Source organism: Rissa tridactyla, chromosome 4 (assembly GCF_028500815.1).
Source record: "Rissa tridactyla isolate bRisTri1 chromosome 4, bRisTri1.patW.cur.20221130, whole genome shotgun sequence".
Classification (NCBI taxonomy): Eukaryota; Metazoa; Chordata; class Aves; order Charadriiformes; family Laridae; genus Rissa; species Rissa tridactyla.
In genome coordinates, this window is record NC_071469.1 from 93,503,378 (window position 1) to 93,523,054 (window position 19,677).

At 47.7% G+C, this 19,677-nt stretch overlaps 1 protein-coding gene across 5 annotated transcripts; it reads left to right on the forward strand.

The window, feature by feature from the left end:
* Positions 1–1,312: 1,312 nt before the first annotated feature.
* On the forward strand, positions 1,313–17,604 carry LOC128908541 (cytochrome b5). 5 transcript variants are annotated; one of them, XR_008465989.1, is made up of 8 exons: positions 1,315–1,602; positions 9,828–9,956; positions 10,509–10,535; positions 12,425–12,456; positions 13,430–14,086; positions 14,592–14,798; positions 15,465–15,529; positions 15,638–17,590. XR_008465989.1 is itself a non-coding variant. In XM_054198937.1 (6 exons), exons 1-5 carry the CDS (start codon positions 1,438–1,440, stop codon positions 13,518–13,520), a joined length of 444 nt encoding a protein of 147 aa, XP_054054912.1. In that variant the 5' UTR covers positions 1,313–1,437; the 3' UTR covers positions 13,521–13,559; positions 14,592–17,604. The 5 variants fall into 5 exon arrangements, 2 of the variants coding, with proteins under 2 accessions (XP_054054912.1, XP_054054910.1); XR_008465988.1 differs by having other exon boundaries at positions 15,465–17,590; XM_054198937.1 differs by having other exon boundaries at positions 1,313–1,602; positions 13,430–13,559; positions 14,592–17,604.
* Positions 17,605–19,677: the final 2,073 nt, after the last annotated feature.

Consider the following 19,677-nt stretch of genomic DNA (forward strand, 5'->3'; position numbering starts at 1 on the left):
CTGTCTTTGTACTGAAGTGGATGTGGACAGATAGCACAGTTAGTTATGATAACATCTTTGAGCTGATAAATCTCCCAGACTGCACCATTAGGTATATCTCATTCCCACAGAGATCTCAGCTTAGCGACAAGCCAGGTATGGGTACCTACTTCACTTGAGCTCCTTTTAAAATCCCAACTGTAGCAAACAACACAATGTTAGCCTGCTCAAATTCCATTTGCATATACCTTTAATCTTTAGCCAGCAGTGGTAACAGTATTAGCACTTCTTACAACATAGGGCATTTCTGCCTCCTCAGCAGTTACGTTAAAACAAACAGTCCACTGTCCAGCATTACACCTGCACTGCAAGTATAAGAAAATAAATTCCACAGCCATGAATGCAAGTTTATGAATGAAAACCATCAGGTTTACAAATTACTCACGTTCCTGAGCTTCCAGTCTCTCTGCCCCTAAACCCGTTCAATGTGGCTGGCAGGGAAGAGACAACTTACCAAGTGACTCACATCAGATCTGCACATGAACACTTTCCTTTAAAAGCCAACACAACTGCGCACTCTGAAGACATTACAGCTGTGAGATTTAAAGATCTCTGAGATTGCTATCTATTTTATATACAGGCAGGAAGAATCATAACAAAAGGAGCAGTAAAAAAGCTGTTCTGGTTGGCAGTGGAATTGGAGGCCCACCAAAGGCATGCTACAGCTCAACCAAGGCACCCTAACGACTCTTGCCAGCATACGTCCCATATGCTTTCCTGATGAAACGGCTGCTACCTGTGACTCCCTGTCGGCTGCCACTGCTCATTCCCCAGCACCACGCTGTCCTCCCAACCACCGGAGACAACCCCGAGACCGTCTGTCACAGACACCCGCGGCCCTGCTCTGGGAGGGGAGCTGCAGCTCCGACTGCAGGCGAGCCTGGACGGTCCCTGACAGGAACAGCCGCTTCCCAGGAGATCCCGGTTTCCACAGAAGTATTTCCCTTCACCCACCCAACGGGGAGAATTACCAGAGGCCAAGGACGGACACCGCCGCGGGCAGGCCGCTGACAAGCACCTCGCTCTCTGGCCGTCCGGGTGGGGCGGCAGAGCGGCCGACGCCGGGGAGGAGCCGGGGCGGTGTCGGGGGGAGCGGGGGGAGCCGGCAAGGCCAGGCCGTAACGCGCCGCCTGAGGGAAGGCGAGGTGAGGTGAGACCCGGCGCCTTCCCGCCCTGGCGCTCTGGCCGCTCCCTATTGGCCCACGGCTGGCAACGCGCCCTCCCACTGGCTGCAGCCAGTGCCAGACGTCACCCCACCGCCGGTGTCGCTCGCTCCTCATTGGCCGTCGGACACGGCCGGGAGCCGCCGCGGGCCGTTAGCTGTAGGGGGCGGCCGCCATCACTACGGCGGCTGCCGTGGGACAGGCCCATCGTTCCGCGAAGGTACCGGCGGCCAGCATGGAGTCCGGGGAGCGCACGGAGACTGGGAAGCGCACGGCGGAGGCGGCGGCGGAGGCTGGGCCCGTCTTCACGCTGGAGGAGGTGGGGAAGCGGAACTCCAGCCGCGAGGCCTGGCTGGTCATCCACGGGCGTGTCTACGATGTCACCCGCTTCCTGGAGGAGGTGAGGCCGGGCGGGGCGGGGTCCCGTCCTGTCCCCTCAGGGGCCGCCGGGGGGAATGACGGGGCCTGGGGGGGCTGAAGGAGGGAGGAGAGGGCCTTGTGGCTGGGGGCTGAGGGGAGCGGGGAGGGCGTGTGGGGCTGAGAAGGGAGGGGAGGGCCTGGGAGGGGGAAGAGTAGAGGGGGCGGAGGGGTGCCATGGCGGGCAGAGATCACGGGGGAGGCTACAAGGGGAAGAGGAGACGAGTAGGCCTGGGGGCGGGGGGGCTCCTGAGGCAGGGCTCTAGCCTCAGGCTGTGGGACCTCGGCATCCCCCTTGCCCCGAGGGAGGGGTCCAGAAGCCCCGAGGAGGGTCCCCAAGAGACCCGGTGGTCCGTTGGCCACCGGCGCGGCTTATCTGCAAGTCCTGCCCCCGCTCAAAGACACCTGCGAGAAACGGGAGAGTCATGGCAAAGACCAGCTGAGGGCAGGGGTTGCGCTTCTACTCGCTGGAGTCAGCTTCTGTCTTCTGACAAAATCTGTTCAGGCATGCCTTACGTAGGAGGTGCAGCTCTCCTTGAGCCACGTTACTGCACTTCTGGTCTTGTAGGGTAAATGGTGTCGTGCTGGCAGTAGTTTACATGTGACATCTCCAGGGACACCCCAGAACTTAAGGGAGAGAGTCATGGTGATTCAGTAGGTGAGCATCTGCTGCACTAATGCCTTCCCAGAGGTGACCGTGCACGAGTGATTCAGAAAGGGTGCAATCTCTGCTGCGTAATCTCCAGTTCTCTTCAATGTGGGGGACAAAAATTGCTTCTAGACTCAATGCTTTTGACTTCTGTTTTTGTGAAGGTTGAGAGTGATATCATTAGTGTTTGGAGATGAAAATAGAGTAGGAAGAAATGGTAAAATTTAAAACGGCTCTTATCCCAGCTTAAAAAAACACCAAACCCTTTGTAGCATCTACAGGATAATGCAAGAAAGTTAGTCTGAATTATCTCTAAAAGAAGGGCGCTTCACTGAAAAGATGCCTGTTGCTGCTTGCTAGGTTTGCTTGTCCAAATTAAACTCTGATTTTCCTCCAGGCATATACGATTAAAGCATGTCTGCTCTGTAGTCATAACATATAATGACAAAGCTACCTTGGTGACGTGTAGAGGCTTATCAGATTGGAGGAGAGAACGATAACCTGGCAGCTTTTCTACAGCGGCCTGACAGCTGGAGGTAGTGGCTTTCTGTGTAACTTTCAGTTTTATAAAGTTGGACGCAACCGATTTTGTTCATTGGATCCAGCATCATGACGCTTCATTCAGAATTTGACTTGGGCTTTGAGTCTTCCCCCCGTTTATTTTAAGAGAGCCTCTAAGGTATTTCAGCGAACAAATTAGGGAGTGTCTTTTACTACGGTGGCTTGAGCTGGCCTTTGCCATAGCCAGTTCTGCACTGTTTATAGCTTTTGTAATGAAAAATCTTGCTCTCACAGGACCATAAATGGATCCTGGCTGCTCGCTCCTTTGCTCACCAGTGTCTGCTGTTGGTTCTCCAGCACTGTTTGCAGATGTCTCTGCGTCAGGTGCAGGATCTGAAAAGCTGCCTGCTGAGCAGCTGCTCTTCTTGGGTCTTTGATACTTGAGAGAGACTCTAGGAACCCAGTACGCTGGAAAGAAAAGTACGTGGGACAGAGAAGAAACTAGCAGCTGATGCTCAGCTGTTTGTTTTACAGGAGAGCCCACAGGTCCGGCTGAGGTGAGGGACCTGTTGCACACTTAGTCGCATGCATCTACAGCAAGATGCAAACTGTACTGTAAAGAGCTTGTAGTCAGGGTGGGAAGCAGACGACAATCATATTGAGTGTGACTCTAACTCAAGAAGCTCTTAAATGGTGGAGCTGCAAGCAGAAGTAAGGTACTTGGATTCCTGTTCCAGGGTCAGTTCACAAGACCAGGAGTTTTCCAGCTGGTACGTGAGGATTTTTTGAGCAGCTGACTGCCTCCTTCGACCTGCACGCCCCCTCCAGTGTTTGGGTTCCCTGGCACTAGGCCAAACCTGTCATCTGGCATCTATCAAATTCCTGAGAGCGCGCAGTGGAGTAGAAAGCTGTGGGCCCAGCTACTTCTGCTGATCATATGAAACAGGCAGGATGACGGGTGTATTTTGAAGAATGTTTGTTACTCCACTAGTTTCTGAAATCTTTCATGTTTGCACCTTGAAGTCTAGTACAAGAACCAGGGGGCATCAGAGAAGCTGGCTGGAGCCAGGTTCAAAACAAATGGTGTTTCTTCACGCAACAGGGAGCAGACCAGTGAAACTCCTTGACAAAGGTTGTTCTGGATGCAAGAAGGTTAAGTAGATTCAGGGGAAGACCAGGCAAAAATGCGGAAAACCAGTTCACTGCTGGTTTCTAAATAACAAAACACTGTGGGTTTAGGAAGAGCCAAAAAGAGCTGGAGATTGGGACTGTGCTTGCAGAAAGTGTGTTGTCTTATGCTTGCCTCCATGTTCCAATTATAGTTGCTGCTTATCACCTTTCTGACTTAAGAGTTAGAAAAATGTTTTCAAGATATTTACCCGAGTGTGAATGACACAGTGTTTCAGAGCATGGATCCTGCGTGGTGGTCACAGTCTTCATCTCGGCATTCTGTGTAAGATAGCATCTGGGACGTGCTCCCTGGGACACCTTCAGTATTATAAATGAGCCCAGAAGAACGCTTCACTCCCCCCCAGCAAGCCAGTTTTAGCACTGCCCTGAATGTTACCTTGAGATGGTATTTCACGCTGCCCTTTCCAAGCCCTTTTTCCCATTTGTGTTTTTCTCACATGAAAAAGATCTACTTGGACTAGGGAAAGGAAGAAGAATAAGGCTACTGTTTTAACTGTGCCAGCATGGCTGACACAACACTCTGCTATGTACACCCCTCACTGACATAGTGAAACTCGTAGATCAAGGCCTAATTTATTGGCAAAAATACACTTTATATCTGTTACCCCACTGTAATCACTCGAGTGACAGGGGAACAATGTGTAGCTGATCGGAACCAGGAGTGTTTGTCTTGTTTAAAAGTTACAGTTGTCTGATAAACTGTTCTGCCTTGGAGCTTTGAGTTGCTGTAACTGCAGCTATCGGGGTTTCAGCAGGTACTCTTTCCCCTTGATCCTGTGTAGTCACTGAAGCAGTATCTAATTGTTGCCTTTTCTGGCCTTTGGTCACAGATTATTTGAACAGGATCGCTGAGTTCCACTGCAGCGTTACCTTGGAGTGATGGCGTAATCTCAAAGAAGCCTCACTGCTAAAAGGTTGTGGAATTTTGCTTTGTGATTCCTGCAAACTAGGTACAGCAGGTCAGCCATTAGCTGGCCAACTCAAAGTCTGAATGTTGTGTGAAGAATGGATCAGTTTAAACTTCAATTTACTTTGTTATTTACTGTGTAATAGGAGTAACAATTAAGACATTTATCACATAGCAAAATTCTACTGAACTATAAGAACATGAATGAAATGCAGGAGACGTGCAAAGACAGCAACTGACATTTCATGGATGTGTCTGAGACTGCAATCACTTGTGCTTCAGAAAGCCTGTAAGTGCCTGAAACGAAGTGTGATTATTTGAAATCTGAGATAGCCTTATGGCAATAGTGTATTTTTCTCCTGAATCTAGGTAATCGGACCACCAGAATACATGTTATTATTCCTGATTGCGGTAGTCTAGAAAAGCAGGTGTAGACTTTGGCCAGAGCAAAAAGGGCTGGCTGCTCAGGTAGGTGTGAACGTTGAGTGAGGAAGTGGAGGAAGGCACATCTACCTCCCCAACAGGCTCTCTGAGCTCTGGTACTGCTCACACTTATGCCCTCACCACACTGGTATTAAAATCTGTGGGTTTTAACTTGTGCCCAATCTGTAACAGACGTTTTCACAAGCATTCTTATCATAGAGGAACATAATTTATCACCATTTTGTCGCAGGACTAGAAGAGTTTGGAGATACATGTCTCTTCAGTATACGTTTTTGTCTGTTACCTGAGTCCACAAGATACAGCAGCCACCACAGTTTTGTGTCTTGGCACGTGCTGCTGCTTCTGATCGCCTGATAAGTGTGACTAGAAATCTATTTGAACTGGTTTCCAAGTGGAATGAGCCTGGGTTGTGACAACTGTATCCCAAACTGGTCAGCTGGTTTCAAGTATAATGTTGTTCAAACTATGTTTGAAAAGAATAAAATATTCTGCTACTGAGAGCTCCTCTTTAAAATTATATGGTTCTAACAGAAGTTAGAGTCTTTCCAGGCAAGTACAAGGCTAAGGTAGGGTTTGTGCTCAGAAGAGCTGGTAGTTAATAGCATTATCATAGAGATGAAAGCGAAGAGGAGGGAAGTATCAGATGGTTGCTCACACCAAAGAGTCTGCAGAGTTTTAGATTCTTACCTCCTTACTGTACCAGCAGCAAGAAACCAATATTGAATACCTTTCTTTGTCTTTCTGCATTTAATTCCTGCGTACTCTGGTGTATCTGAAACCAGAACTCTGTGAGGGAGAAGGAGGAATGTCAGAGATCTGGTTTTGCTCATACTGACTTGCTCCAGCTTTGCAAGATGTTTTCAGGGAAACCTGTTCTGTATGTTAAAACAAGCTCTGAAGGGTGTGTGGCTGATGGACGCCATTTGTCTAGGTGGCTGCTTGGCCTTGTTTTCTGGCTAGTTTAGTACTGGCTCATTATTATTGCACAGTAACACTCTTCCCTTTCCTGGGTAATACTCTTTCGCTTTCTTTAATACTGGGGCTAGGAATGAAAGCTTTTGCATCCCTCCTCAATGTGATGCTCTTGTGTCTGAGCTGATCCAGCAATCTAATTAGTCATAGAGCTTAGTGTTGCTTCTGAGCTCATTTGTAGTTTACAGTGGGTCTGTAACAGCAGTTGCCAGCCAGACGTATGCAGACAGGCACATGGAGTTTGTGAAGAGGCGACTCTAGGCTCTCGCCTTCTGCAATGGGTTTCCATGTTGCACTCTCAGAAGCCTTTGCCTCGTGCCTACGGTTCCGACCTGCTGCTGCTTCTGGCTCGCTCCATACCCTTCCTAAAGGCTACACAGACAGAGCATCTTCTGAGGTCTCATGAATAAATACAACTTTGGCTGATACAGAAGATGGACTATTGGAGCTGCGAATTAGGAGGTGAGTCATCAAGGGCAAACCTTCTTTGTTCACCACCTTAGAGCATCAGTAACATATTTGAAGTGAGCTTGGAGTGAATATGGGGTTGTACAACTCCCTACTTCTCCTGTTCCTCTCTGGACCCAGTTTGGTCCCAATTTGGAGAACTTTATTCAAAGATCACACTGAAATGATGCTTTTGAGAGTACCTGCTGTAGCTGTGAGTATTGCAGAGCATGAGGAAGTCCTGGGTTTTCTCCTCCCCCTAAATCTCCTGATTGTGGCAAGAGCAGGCAGGCCTCCCTTCTGCCCTGCCTGGGCCAGGGACTCCGGAGGGTGCCTTATGCTGGCGATGGCTGTTGTGCTTTCACTTCCAAATGACAAGACTGTAAGACTTGTAAGACTGTTTTCTCTGCTCAGTGGTGCTGGTTATATCCTTCCAGAACTGGTGCGTCAAGACTACTGATGTTGCGGTCAACGTGTACTTTATTTGTTGTGTATGCTGAAGGCTCCAGTGACAAGGAGGTTCCGGTTCTGTTACTGCTTTAAGGAAGACTTCTGAGGACTGGTGCTTGGGCCCACCTCTCTTGTTCTTGTTTACTTTTGTCTGTTTCTGAAAAGAAACAGACATTTTTCAGCCATCACTTCCTCTGGAAGTACTTTTTTTTTTTTTTGTCACATTTTGCAACACTTCCAGCTTTCATGTTTTCCTGGAGGAGCTGTAGCTCTGGGAAGTTTTGTGGCAGAGTAAATGACTTCCTGTATAAATAGTCTGGTTTTACGTTTGCTCGGGTATGACAAGGTAAGAATTGTCTGGCTGCAGTTGTGGTTGTCTAGACTAGGGAGTCCTTTCAGAAATACGATATGCCAAAACATTTTTAAGTTTTCTTTTCATTTGGCTTGGTGATTATACTGAAGGACGGATGTGCATGAATAAATAATTATTTTTCTTACTTGTGGATTTAGCAAGTGCATAGAAAGGCTTCAGACCCAAAGATGTAAAGAGGAGTAAACTTTACCTTTCTTCTTGTCTCTTGTATGTGCAAAGACTGGATGCCACTGAAAGCTTTTATCCACTGCATGTTCCCTGTTACTGCAGGTTTTTGACCGCCCTTTTAGGGTGGATAATTAGGAAAGCAAGGTTGTCTTCTTAAAATTCAGTTCTGATATTTTTCCATCTGAAATGAGGTTTCTGGTGACACATCCCTAAGGAGTTTTTCTAGAAGTCTAAAAGTAAATGGCCAGTTTTTCATCCCCTGGTTTCTGTGGATCTTTGCAAAAATACTTATAAAATAGCTGAAAATTGGACAGTTCTGAGTAATTTGCATAGGCAAGATACAGCATCACTGCAGCCGAGCCCGAGAGTGTGATCCAGGGGGCGCAGAAATGATCTAAAGGGTGGTTTTGCTGCAGCCTGTGTTTCCATTGACTCCCTTGCGCGAACAGAGACATGCATCCAACTCTGTAGTGAGCCACCCCAGCAGATAATCGCTTCCTTTTTTTTTTTTTTTTTTTCTTTTGGAGCATGGGTTTTCTGCTAGAGTAGTCCCTGATGTGACTCCCTCTGACATCAAGTGAGCGCGAGGGTTGGTGTGGGAGAAATGGCAGCAAGATCTGTAGCCAGGCACAGAGGGAATGGGCAGAGAGGAACCTCACTTGGCTTTACAGCTAAGGCAATCTAATAACTGACTGATAACCAAACTGTGTCCTAGGACTGCAGACTTTGCCCTTCATGCTGCTGAGAAAGCTCCACGTTGATTTTTTGTTACATACCTGGACAATAAAGGGATTTATTCAGAATACAGAGCTCTGATATGAGGATTACAGAATTGGCTGCAGCAACTCACTGGAGTAAACAACTGGACTGTTTTTATGTCCATACTGAGTATGTTTGGTATGAGGTGTGATAGCCAAGTGGGAATATTTAGACTTTCGGCAGCAAAACCAGACAAGCTCAAGGAAGAGGGGCAATGGCAACTGTTCTGTGTCTGTGGGAAGGAAAAATATATTACAGACAGGTGTGTTAGTCCTTTGATCTGAAATTTGGTCTAATATCTCTTCTCCAGTTCCAGGCTTGTAGCCATTAGAGGCATTTCAGGCAGCAGTGAACAAGTCTCATCTTCTAAACTGGTGTCTTTAGTGCTTGTTGCCTGATGCTCTAGAAAACTGGGTTAGTCCCTGTGTGTGCACTCAGAAGGCTGACCACTTTATTGGATTAACTGGGTTAGCTGATGGTTCAAACCCAACTATTTGTTCACACGCCCCCTGTAAAGAGATTGTGCTTTGCGAGCTTTGTGGTTAGCGCTTTCCATTGCCAATCTGTTCCTAGAATTATGGTATTGACAGTGCTAGAGAAGAGCCCAACCCATCAAGGAAAACAGAATCGCATCAGGGTTTTTTTGTCAGTTCATAACGCTTGGTCTCACAGTTGTCTGTGACCGTCTGCTACCAACAGAAATGCCGGTGTTGTTGTGGAGCATCCTGGGGATTTAGTGCTCTCGTCGTTGCAACTTCTGTTCTTCTCCACTCCTCATTGAACAGTTATGTGTAGAGAGAGGCTGTCAGACAAACACTATTAATTTTTTATAGTATCTGAAGACGTAGAATATGCTTTCCTCCACTGGTGTCTGTGAAGACAGTGTTGTCTTGTGCTTCACTAGCTCTCGAGTTGCCTCAGGAAAGTTCTTGATAAAATCATGCAGGAGTTGCAAGCGAGGGAGTCTGATCTATGCAGCGAAGCCCATGAAAAGCTACATGAGGATATCCTTTCTCCCGTACTATTTTCTTGACCAAATCTGTTACAGAATCACAGAAGGGATAGCTCGGCTGTGGGGGACAAAGCTGTGCTTCCCTGTGTATGTTGGGGATTCACCTCTTTGGAGGGATTTTTATTATGCAATGTATCTTCCAGGCTGTGCAGCACACATTGTTCTCTGTGAATTCCTGAAGCAGAGGTTGGACAATTGAACCTTTGGAAGATTTTATTGATGATGTTGTTTTGAAGCATTTGTGATGAACAGAAGAGGTTGGAAGGAAGGCGGCTGACGCTCTTGGTACCTTTTTTGCATCTAGCCCTTTGCTCACCTGAAGTCTTCTCTTCCAGCATCCAGGTGGAGAAGAAGTTTTGCTCGAACAAGCTGGTAAAGATGCCACAGAGAGCTTCGAAGATGTTGGACATTCCACAGATGCCAGGGACATGCTCCAGCAGTACTACATAGGGGAGATCCACCCGGTAAGGACCAGCTGGCTGTGACAGCCTCTTTCAAACACGAGGGGACTGTGTAGAAGTGTGACTCCCCTTTGTGTAACCCACTAAGCACATACACCAAGATGTGTCTTGCAAAATAAGTAAGTAGTTAAGGGTTTTGGGCAGTCTCTCTGTTGTCCAGGAATTCTGTTAAGGAAAGAGGATCTCTGTTGAGGAAACAAAACTAAATTAGTCTTCTCTTTTCACCATTCAGAACATAGTTCTCACTACAATTAAGTTGGGGGCACTTAAAGAAGCTAATCTAATTGGTTCCTTCCTCAGCTGGTAGTACCGTAACTTCCCCTTGCCTTGTAATTTAGAGTTCAGGAGGGTGAGAGATCACAGGGGCATGGCACAAACTACATGCTACAAAGATGGTGCCTTTGGGCGCTGCAGGAATGACTCCTTTGAAAACCAAATCCGGGCAATTACCCCTATGATGAGGACTGTGTACGGAACAATTCCCTCATGAAGACTGCAGGTTTCTCTTGAAGTCAGTGCTTATCTTTTTTTCTCTTTTTTTTTCCTCCTTGACAGCACGATCGTAAAAAAGAAGGTTCTAAGGTAAGCAATTAGTGCTTTACTTTTCTGTTTTAATTTCATGCTGTGGAGATGATGGTATGGTCACAAAATGAACAAAGAAGTTGTCACATGCCTTTTTTTTTTTCTTTCTTTTTTTTCTCCTCCCTGTGGAGCTTGTGGCTTTATGTTTACGCAAACTACAGTAATGAATAAATCTTCCAAGCAAATTATACTTTTTTTTGTTTGTTTGCTCTGAAGCTTAGCAGTCACTCAGTGTGCAATTGGAAGTGTTTTTTGTGCCCTCTCTGCCCTGACATCAGCAATGTTATTTCCACACCTTGAGCCACAGAGCGTTTTTTTGCATTACTCGCTATGTCCTGACCACTGAACTGTTAGTGTTGTTGCATTCAAGCCAGGAGACAGACACAGCCACCGTGGGGTTGGCTGTAAAACAAGATTTCTCTGTTAACTGCCCTAGTAATCATTGGTGTTGCTTAAAACTCAGGTACTCCTGGATTAGAACAGGGCACAGTGTTGCAAAAATGGCTTTGAAATAGATGGGGAGAGGGAAGTGGTAATAAATAGAATCCCATCTGAGAGGTAAACATGTGCCTTGCAGCTGGCTTCTCTTCTCGCTTGGCTTGAAGGCTTGGACCCGGTGCAGCTCTGCCTTCAACAAGGCTTTCATTAGGTGTTGTTCAAAGCAGGGCCACTCGCAGAGTAGCGGGAATCAAGAAGGAAGCTGTCAACAGAGAGAGTGGCGACTGAAGCCCTGGGAGTGTTTGCTTGCTGTAGTCAGCCATAGAAAGAATAACGCAGGCTGAGTAAAACCTACTCTTGGTTATAAAGCAGGACTGCGTGATTATGCATATATTCACCTTAAGATTTATTGTTTGGGTCAACTCGATTTCATAAACAGAATCACATGCCTAAACTCTGCATAGAAATAAGTAATAATCCGAGTAGCTCCCTTGGATATGAGTTATTTTTTTTCAAATATTTTTCTCTACTGAGGAGGAAGTCCAATGAGTTATGTACAGCTAAGGTCTTTCTCCAGTGTGTAAGATCTGTTTTAAAAGCAGGCCCAAGTATAATTTAAAAATAGCAGCAAGAGGTAGAAGTCAGCAATGTAAAAATAAATAGTGGGGAGCAACAAAAAAGAAAAAAATTGTACATGTATACTCTTGCGACGCAGCTCAGAGGTAACTCCCCACAATAAGTGTCAATGTTTCGCATCCGCTGAATGTATTATGGTACAAAAGTGAACACTGAAGCTCTCAAGAAATGGAGATAATTCTGTTTAGGATGGGCAGAAAAGGTGACTTTTGGCTGGTAGGTATTGATTAAACTGGAGAGTAGCAACAGCCATCGCGGAGTTCACGAAAGCCTAAATGAGAATTTCAGCTGACTGGAAAAAGTATTTAAATTTTCATAGTTTCATGAAAGGAGAAGTATAAAAGTTTGGAGACAGGTTGTGTGCAAGGGAAGAACTGAAGAGGAACATTGTGGTTGTTTACTTCAGGGGTCAGGCAGCAGGATAGCAAACAGGGACGTGGGCAGGGGTTTGGAGAGAGGATCGTAGTGAAAGGGCTCTCCGTATCAGAGTGCCAGTTACCATCCTCAGCACAGAAGACGAACAGCCTGGTTTGCGAGGTAATGAGCAAGACATTTTTTTGAGAGGGGTGCAAGTTCCAGTGTGAAGTTGAGAACTGGGTGGGAGGGATTGGATTGATGGAAAGAATGTGGAGGTGAGGATGAGGGCAAACATCACCAGAAACATCTGCGCTTGTGACAGAGGGTGGTTGGGAGAGGAAGGGAGGATTATTTTTCCTCTGTATTTGTAATCACATGTTCAGTCCTGTAGTCTTATTAGCACATGTTTAATGCTTCTTTTTTTTCCCCCCCTGCTAACTCCTTCTTTCCTCCTTCAGGATCCAAGTATGACATCCTCAGGCCAAGCAAGGTATAGTACGCTCTTAAAATAAGCGTAAGAAATTGAGGGGTTAGAATTCTCCATTTGTAGAACTGCACATTAAGTCTAATGGGCAGGGGAAAAAACCACCCTGAGGGTATTACTGCACTGTCCTTCCCGCAAGCAGATAGTCCAAAGTACGTTGCCAAACTGCAGCGCACCGAGTTACCTGCCAGGGCGTGCACCTCCCTTGCCGGACGTGGAGACACAGCCGGCGGTGAGAAGTCCCTTGCTCCACGCTGGGCAGAACAGGCATCCTGGTATTTTGCAGCTTGGAAACTTTTGGCCCACGTGTTCATGTTACACAACTGCGGCTGCGGTCCCTGTGCACTACAGTGATTATTTGGGTGGTCGCTGCAGGCGACTCTGTGTGGCAACACAGTGATGTGCGTTTTTTTGGACGATCTTTACCATGAGCGCCCCTGTTCAGTTGAAAATCCAGGAGTGCTTACAGCCAGAGCAGGGCCCTAGTCTTTCGTAGCCGATGCAGAACTCTTCTGCTAAGGAGGCTGCTGAAGGTGAGCCTGTGGCCTCTCGTTTATGAGTGAGGAAGATTTATTGTGGCATAGCTGTAGCAATTGCCATCCTTGAGTCAACTCGGCTGTTTGTATAGCACAAATTACAGTCTGACTTATTTAAGGAAAAAAACAAACCCAACCAACAACAAAAAACCCAAATTGGTTTCTCTGTGTGCCCGACTGGAAACTTCAGGAATTCAGCTGCTATTTTATAAGCCAGCCTTGCGGGCGCAGGGGCCTCTCACAGGGGCCGGGCTAGAGCTGCCCAGCCCTGTGAGCCACGGCCCGTACGGCTGCTCCGTGGGCTGACGGGACACAGGTCCCGAGAGTTCCCTAGATGAAAGCAGACGTGTAATAAGCGATGAACATCTTGAATGAATTATTAACTTGATACTTTCTTCTGGTTTATGTTGTGTGTATTTTTGTTTTGTTTTTTCTCTCCATAGTTTCTGGTCAACATGGCTAATCCCCATCTTCGGAGCACTGGTCTTAGGTTTAATGTATCGCTATTACATGTTGGATGGGAGAACCTCTTGAGCTGACCTTGCTGGGACCTCAGAAAGCCGGAAAGAGAGGGTGTGAGAGAGCGCGTGCATGCATGCAACACCTGGAGTTCTGCTTCCCTTAATCTTTTCTGCCTTGCTTTTAGCTTTGAGTCTGTCAAGTGATGTTTCTATCCATGGGACCAAGCTAATACCGAACTCCATCCTAACTCTGGGACCCACGGACCTGTCGTACTTCCCTCTTGCGGTGGCAGGGCAAGTGCAACTTCCCGGCCTCCTCTTACATTCGTGTGTGGTCTCCCTCGCGTGTGCGTGCTCCTGCGCTCTCTCTCTCCCCCTCTCTTGCTCTCTGAAGTAAACCACAGACAACCTTTTTCTTTCAATGCCTTTTCGTTAAGCCAGACAACGTGAAACAGCTGCTCATGAGCCTGTGGATTTGCCGCAGTCCTTCACGTAGCGTTGTCAGAAATAAACTGCAAGTTGTCTACAGTCCTTTCCAGAAAAGATGTCCGGAGATTCGGTTCCGCAGTAATTTTCCCAGTGCATGCAGGCAACACTAATTGGGGCAGCAGGAAATTGTTAGCTTTGCTACCTCTTTCTGTACGTGTCTGTTTTTAACGGTTAAACAAATATAAGTATTTTAAAAGCAATTCTGTTCATTTTGTAATATTTGTACTTGTCCCTTCAAGATGTATATTCTGTGAAACAATTTATACCGTGAATCCTGCTTTGTTTGGGTGCTTTTGTGCTGCGTGCGGCAATGCCAGAAATGGGAACTGACATGTGGTTTCACAAAGTGCAGATTTTTCTTTCTCCCTGAGGTCTCGATCCAACACATGTATTGGAAACAAAACTCATTCTTACTCACTGTGAATGTACACCAGATGGGGGGCAAAACCAAATAAATCCTGTCTCTTTTCGCTAAATGAAAAGGGAAAGGAAATTCATTTGGGATTTGTGCATAATGCTGCTTTTGTCTTGGAATAGAGGAGGGTATTTCACTCTTCTTCTGTGTTTGTGAATCGTGTAGTCGGCCTCCAACAGTGCAGAGACAATGTAAGGTATGCTTCATGCACTGAGGCATGAATCTGTCCCTCTCTTCCAGCACATTGGTCTGTGGCTTCGGGATCTGCTAAGGAAAGGGAACTCGTGTTCCGGCGTCTGGTATCCTTCGGCAGCGTATTGTGTACAGTTGTACAACGCTGCTCTGACACTGCTTCCCAACTCAAATGTTACAGCAAAGCTGATCACCCTTTTGAATGGCAGCAAAAAGGGAAGAGACACGCTGGGGTCTCGTTTGTGAAAACCTCCCGTAAGTTCGGGCTTTTCTTCTCTCTTGCGTGAAACTACTCTGTTCTCCAGAAGTTCGTGTAGAGGAATTTCTTGGCTGTGGAGTTACACTCTGCCTTCTTAAAAACAAAGGCCAAGGAACTGCATAGTCGCTGGGAAGGGAGGGCACTGCTGGGGCTGCATTACTCCCTCCGCCCCTCCAGCGGGCACGGGCTGGTCGCTGCCAGCAGCAGCGTCTCACGTTTGCGTGCAGTGTTTGAGCAGAGGTGCAACAGAAGTGCCCGCAGAGGTCTGCCTTCCTACAGGACGTTTTTCACTGCCATCGATTGTTTAGTCTCTTACGGTGAATTATCTGGGCAGGGAAACCTGGAGTTCACCGTTGCCAAAGTGGCTCTTGGAGATCCTACTGCAAACGACGTTTGTCCCTCCTTCTCTCCCGGCTGCTTCGGTGGTCTAGTTTCTGTTTATTCCGTCCTGACAAGAGTCTAGCAGAAGAGTATAAATCTGAGCCAAGGAAAATCCAGTGGGAAAGACCTGGGAAATTCTATTTAGCTACATTTTAAAGGATAAAGGTGACAGGCCACATAGTCATACATTAACATAGGTCTTAAAGTCAGTGAGAGGTCGGCTAATGTGAGTTTATGGAAAATAGATCTTATCAGTCTGAAATGATATTTTTATATTCCAGATTATCTGAAAATACACTGATGTGCTGCTTAGGCTTCTGTAAGGCATTCGGGTTGATACTGCGAGGTATAGTGCCTGATTTAACAAAAGCAATACAAAAATCCACGAGGACAAATTGAAAACTGAAAGATTTAACAGCGGAAAGGCGATAGCCAGTCGCTGAACGTGTTTCAGATTCACCTCAAAGAGCAGTCCATGGCTGTGTAAGATCTAGCAGTGACCTGGAAGGAGACAGATGCCCCCTGGTAAAGCCGGCGAGCTTGGCGATGGCTGCCCGGCGTGGTCTGGGTAAGATCGATGCACGGTTGTGTATGGGAAAACACACCAGGAACGCTGGATGTTGGGCTGCAGCGTCGCACCGAGGAAGTGGCAGAACGGGACACTGCGGGGTAAAGGTCCAGCGCGTTCCTCTCGGGCGTTCGTGGGAAGGCTCCGCTGCGTTTGGCACTGTGGCTGCAGTGGATGAATGCGATGACTATGCCTCTGGCTTTTAAAAAATCCAGAGAAATGCCATGTAAATTATTAAAAGCTTGGAAAACATTATTTAGGGTGAGAGACCTGAGCCCATTCTAGTTTATCAAAGGAAAGGTTACAAAATCATAGCGTTGGAATAGAAACTTTATCAAAGGGCTTTTTGATCTAGAGGACAGTAGTCTAAAAAAGGCCACTCAACGCTAGAGCAGTTCAAACTGGAAACAGGTACTTTTTCATATTTATCACAAAGTCCTTAACCGTGAAAACAGTTTAGTGAGGTTTACAGTGATTCTCTATATCAACAGAAAGTGTTAAAGCTGGAAGGCACGTGTTGGCTAAAGCATCATCTTACTGAGCCAGGCACTCTCTGCATTCAGTAACATATTGGTAACTCTAGATAACTTTTTGCCGTCCTCAGATCTTGTCCCGTTGCTGTTTACCATTGGCAAAACTGCCTGTTAATTCCCATTTGTTCCATAGTCTTTCCGTTGAGGCTGCTGTTTCCTTTTAACCCATTAACTGCTGGGGGGAGACCTCCAGTCTTGTTCCAGGGCTTCTGAGAGCTGTGAAGAGCCTTGTCCAATGCCTCGTGGAAACCCAAGCAGCCTCTGCCAAACAGCTGTCCCTTTCCTGCGCGTGTGCCGGCTCCCTCGAAGATCTCGGGATGCATTTACAGAAGCCACATGGAAGTCTTCCCGCTTCTCCGTTACTTACAAGCTTAGAACAGCGTCTGCCAGTGTGCCCCGCGCGGCTATCGGTTTTATTTGTCTGTTGTCCTGCAGATCCTTCCGGCAGCTCTCTCCCCAGGGGAGCTGGGGCTGGTTTGAAGGATGGTGTGTACACGATGGGCGTGGGCTGATGTGAGCCCGGTGCTGAGCTCCCCTGCCCACGGGCTTCCTCCAGCCCGGTGGTGGGGGCCAGCGCACCTCTTCTCATTCCTTTCCTCTTTTCTTCTTCTGGCTCACTGAATGATGGGTCCCATGGGTGTGAAACTGCTCAGTCAACAAAGGAGGCATTAAAAAAGCTTGTTTACCCACTTTATTTGAGGATTAAGAGAGACAATTCCAAATCTTTGTCCTTATGCTGAACTCCCTGTGCAGCGAATGTTTGTTGCCAGGTGCCCCACACAATGCCGGCGCTGTCTCAGCTTTCGCCCTGTGAGAAAACTCTCTCGGTGAAACTAAAGCTGGGGGGGTGTGTGCTTTGCTGCTTTCAGGTGCTTTGGAGAAGGAGTTGAGTGAAGAACTGTAAACACGAGCAGGGAGGCAGCTTCCACGGTTCACGTAACTGTACTACAGCTGCCTCGGGAACACCGGCAGAACTGTGCTGGTCTCTTCTGCCTCTCCACGAACCCAAATTCCTTGACAAAGTGGGACGTTACTGTTGATTGGGTTGATGGTTTACGGAGGATGGGTCTAAGTGTGGTCCTGGATTTGCTGAAGTTAGCTGGTAAAGGGATGGAACAGTGAGGGAACGAGACGCAGAGCGCTCTGTGCCGCCGAGGCTGGAGCGGGGAGCCTTGGCGTCTGCCCCAGGGAGGACGGGGGCATGGGGGCGGTTGGGCTCCGTTCTGAGACAGGGCTGCCCGTGAAATGCCGTTTCTTGTACCCAGAGACCCTCTGCCCAGCGAGACGGGCTGGCTTGTGGCTTTGTTGCGTTCAATAAAGGTGTTACAGCAAGAAAGTGCACGACTCTGTCTCCCGACGGGCGCAAAATGTTTAGCCAACCTGTCCGTGTGCAGAGGCGCCGCTCGACTGCCCGCCCGGGTGGCTGCCTCTTTTATGGGGTTTGGAAATCCAGTGTCTCGTATATTTTACAAACCTGACAAGCTCCCATCACCTGTGTTTGAGGATCTCTACTGCACCTCAATGAGAATTATAACCGGGCAAAAGGATTTGGGGTGGGGGGAGTATTGGGCACCTGCGTGCTGTTCCTCAGAAGAATCCTCCCACTTTGCCAAATCTATGGGGTGAAAACAGGTATTAACAGCGCTGCGTCGCTGTAAGGTAACTGAAGCGGTAACTGGAATTCTTGAAAATGACAACGTGTCGATGTAGTGCAGTTGGAGCAGGAATATTTTGGTTGTGGCAACTGTTTGTCTCAAAAGAAATTATTAGTTAAAGCTAAGAAATGGTGAGCTGCGGCAGACGCAGCATTTGTCCTCCTGTCCGTTGAGGAGAAGTCTTTCAGTTGGCATCAGTTAAAGCCGAGCCCGTGCCAAAGATGGTCTGCGGAGCCTTGTAACCGAGCCACGCAATGGTCCTCGCGATGCGTCAGGAAAGCAGCAGTTTCTGTGTGAGCGCTGTGCAAGCAACGCAGCTCCTTTTTGGGGGGGTGAATGGGGTTTTCTACAGGATTCAGTCCATAGTGATCTAGAAGTGGATCGTTATTAAGCTCACGGCTATTAAGCATTATGCAATCATTCTTCTGTTCTACAATCCCTTATTTGTGACGAAATCTCTGCGACCGGCTGACGTATTTCCATTGCTAAGTGCTGTCTTGCTTTTCCAGTTCTGAGAACGTCTGCCCTTGGATCAGCGGCTGCTCGTTCTGTACGATATTTCACAATGGAGTTATAATGGGACTTGTAATAATCGCAGCAGGGGAGCTGTGAGGGCTCCCTACGTAATCCTGACAAATTCCAGTTACCTCTTAGGAACTGCGATGAGCAAGCGGCAAAGAAGCTATGGAAGTGAGTTTTGCCAGACGAGAAGCCGTAGGGCGCATGACGGTGGCAGCAGCGCCGTCCCGTGCCTTCTGCGCGAGCGCTGGCAGCGGAGCATCGCCTTGTGCCACCAGCGGCTCAGTTACGCTCCGGCAGCGCACGGGAGCACGGGCTCCTCACCGCAAGAAGAGCGTGTAGGAGGGTGGTGTTTGACGGAAAGATGAAATGCAGACCACAAAATGCGTCTCTTATTTACATGTATGCTTATGAAAGAATACAACGTCCCGCTCCCGCAGCTGTCAGCAGAATCTGGCTCTTAAAAATTTGCCTAATTGTGGCTCTCACGGCAGTTGCAGCAGCCTCAAGGAAGCGGTACCTGGTCAGATCGTCCCAGGAGGGAGGAAGAGAGCAGCAGGGCAGCTAACCAGTGGCCGCCGACTCGAGGAAAGGGCAAGGGAAAGTCGGTGGGAACACTCTGCTTTGGAGCTGGATTTTAGCTGAAATAACGTGGGGAAAAAGGCCGTTAACTGAGCTGGAAGTGGAGGTTTCGGGGTGGAGGGAGCACTGTGTAACGTGCTGGGGAATTCGTGAAACCCGCTGTGCATCCCTCGCGAGGGTCCTGGGTATTAAAACTGTTCTGGGGTCTGGGAAGCAGATGCTGCGGTCACAGGACAGGACATCCTCCGTGTGCTTGCAGGAAAAGAAAAACTGATTTGCAATAAGAAGGAAGGCTGTGAATTATTTTCTTGGCAAGCACTATTTAGCTGTAAACTTCATTTATCTTTGATCAAGAGGAATTGGATCCAAAATCCACAGAAATAAAGAGAAGACTTCTGAACTGCTTTTAAATCTGCTTCCAAGTACCGCGGGGTCAATACCGAGCACAGTCTCGCTTCTCCCAGCATCGAGGAGAATTTGCAGGGTGTCCGAGACAGAGATGATAAAAAATTAGGGGAGTCCAAATGCTCCAGCGCCTCTCATTAGTCCCGCGTCTCAGCCGTGGCTCTGTCGGCAGCTGTACGTTGCCCTTCGCTGGTGGAGGGAACGCTGAGATAGTTCAGGGAGAGGGAGAAAA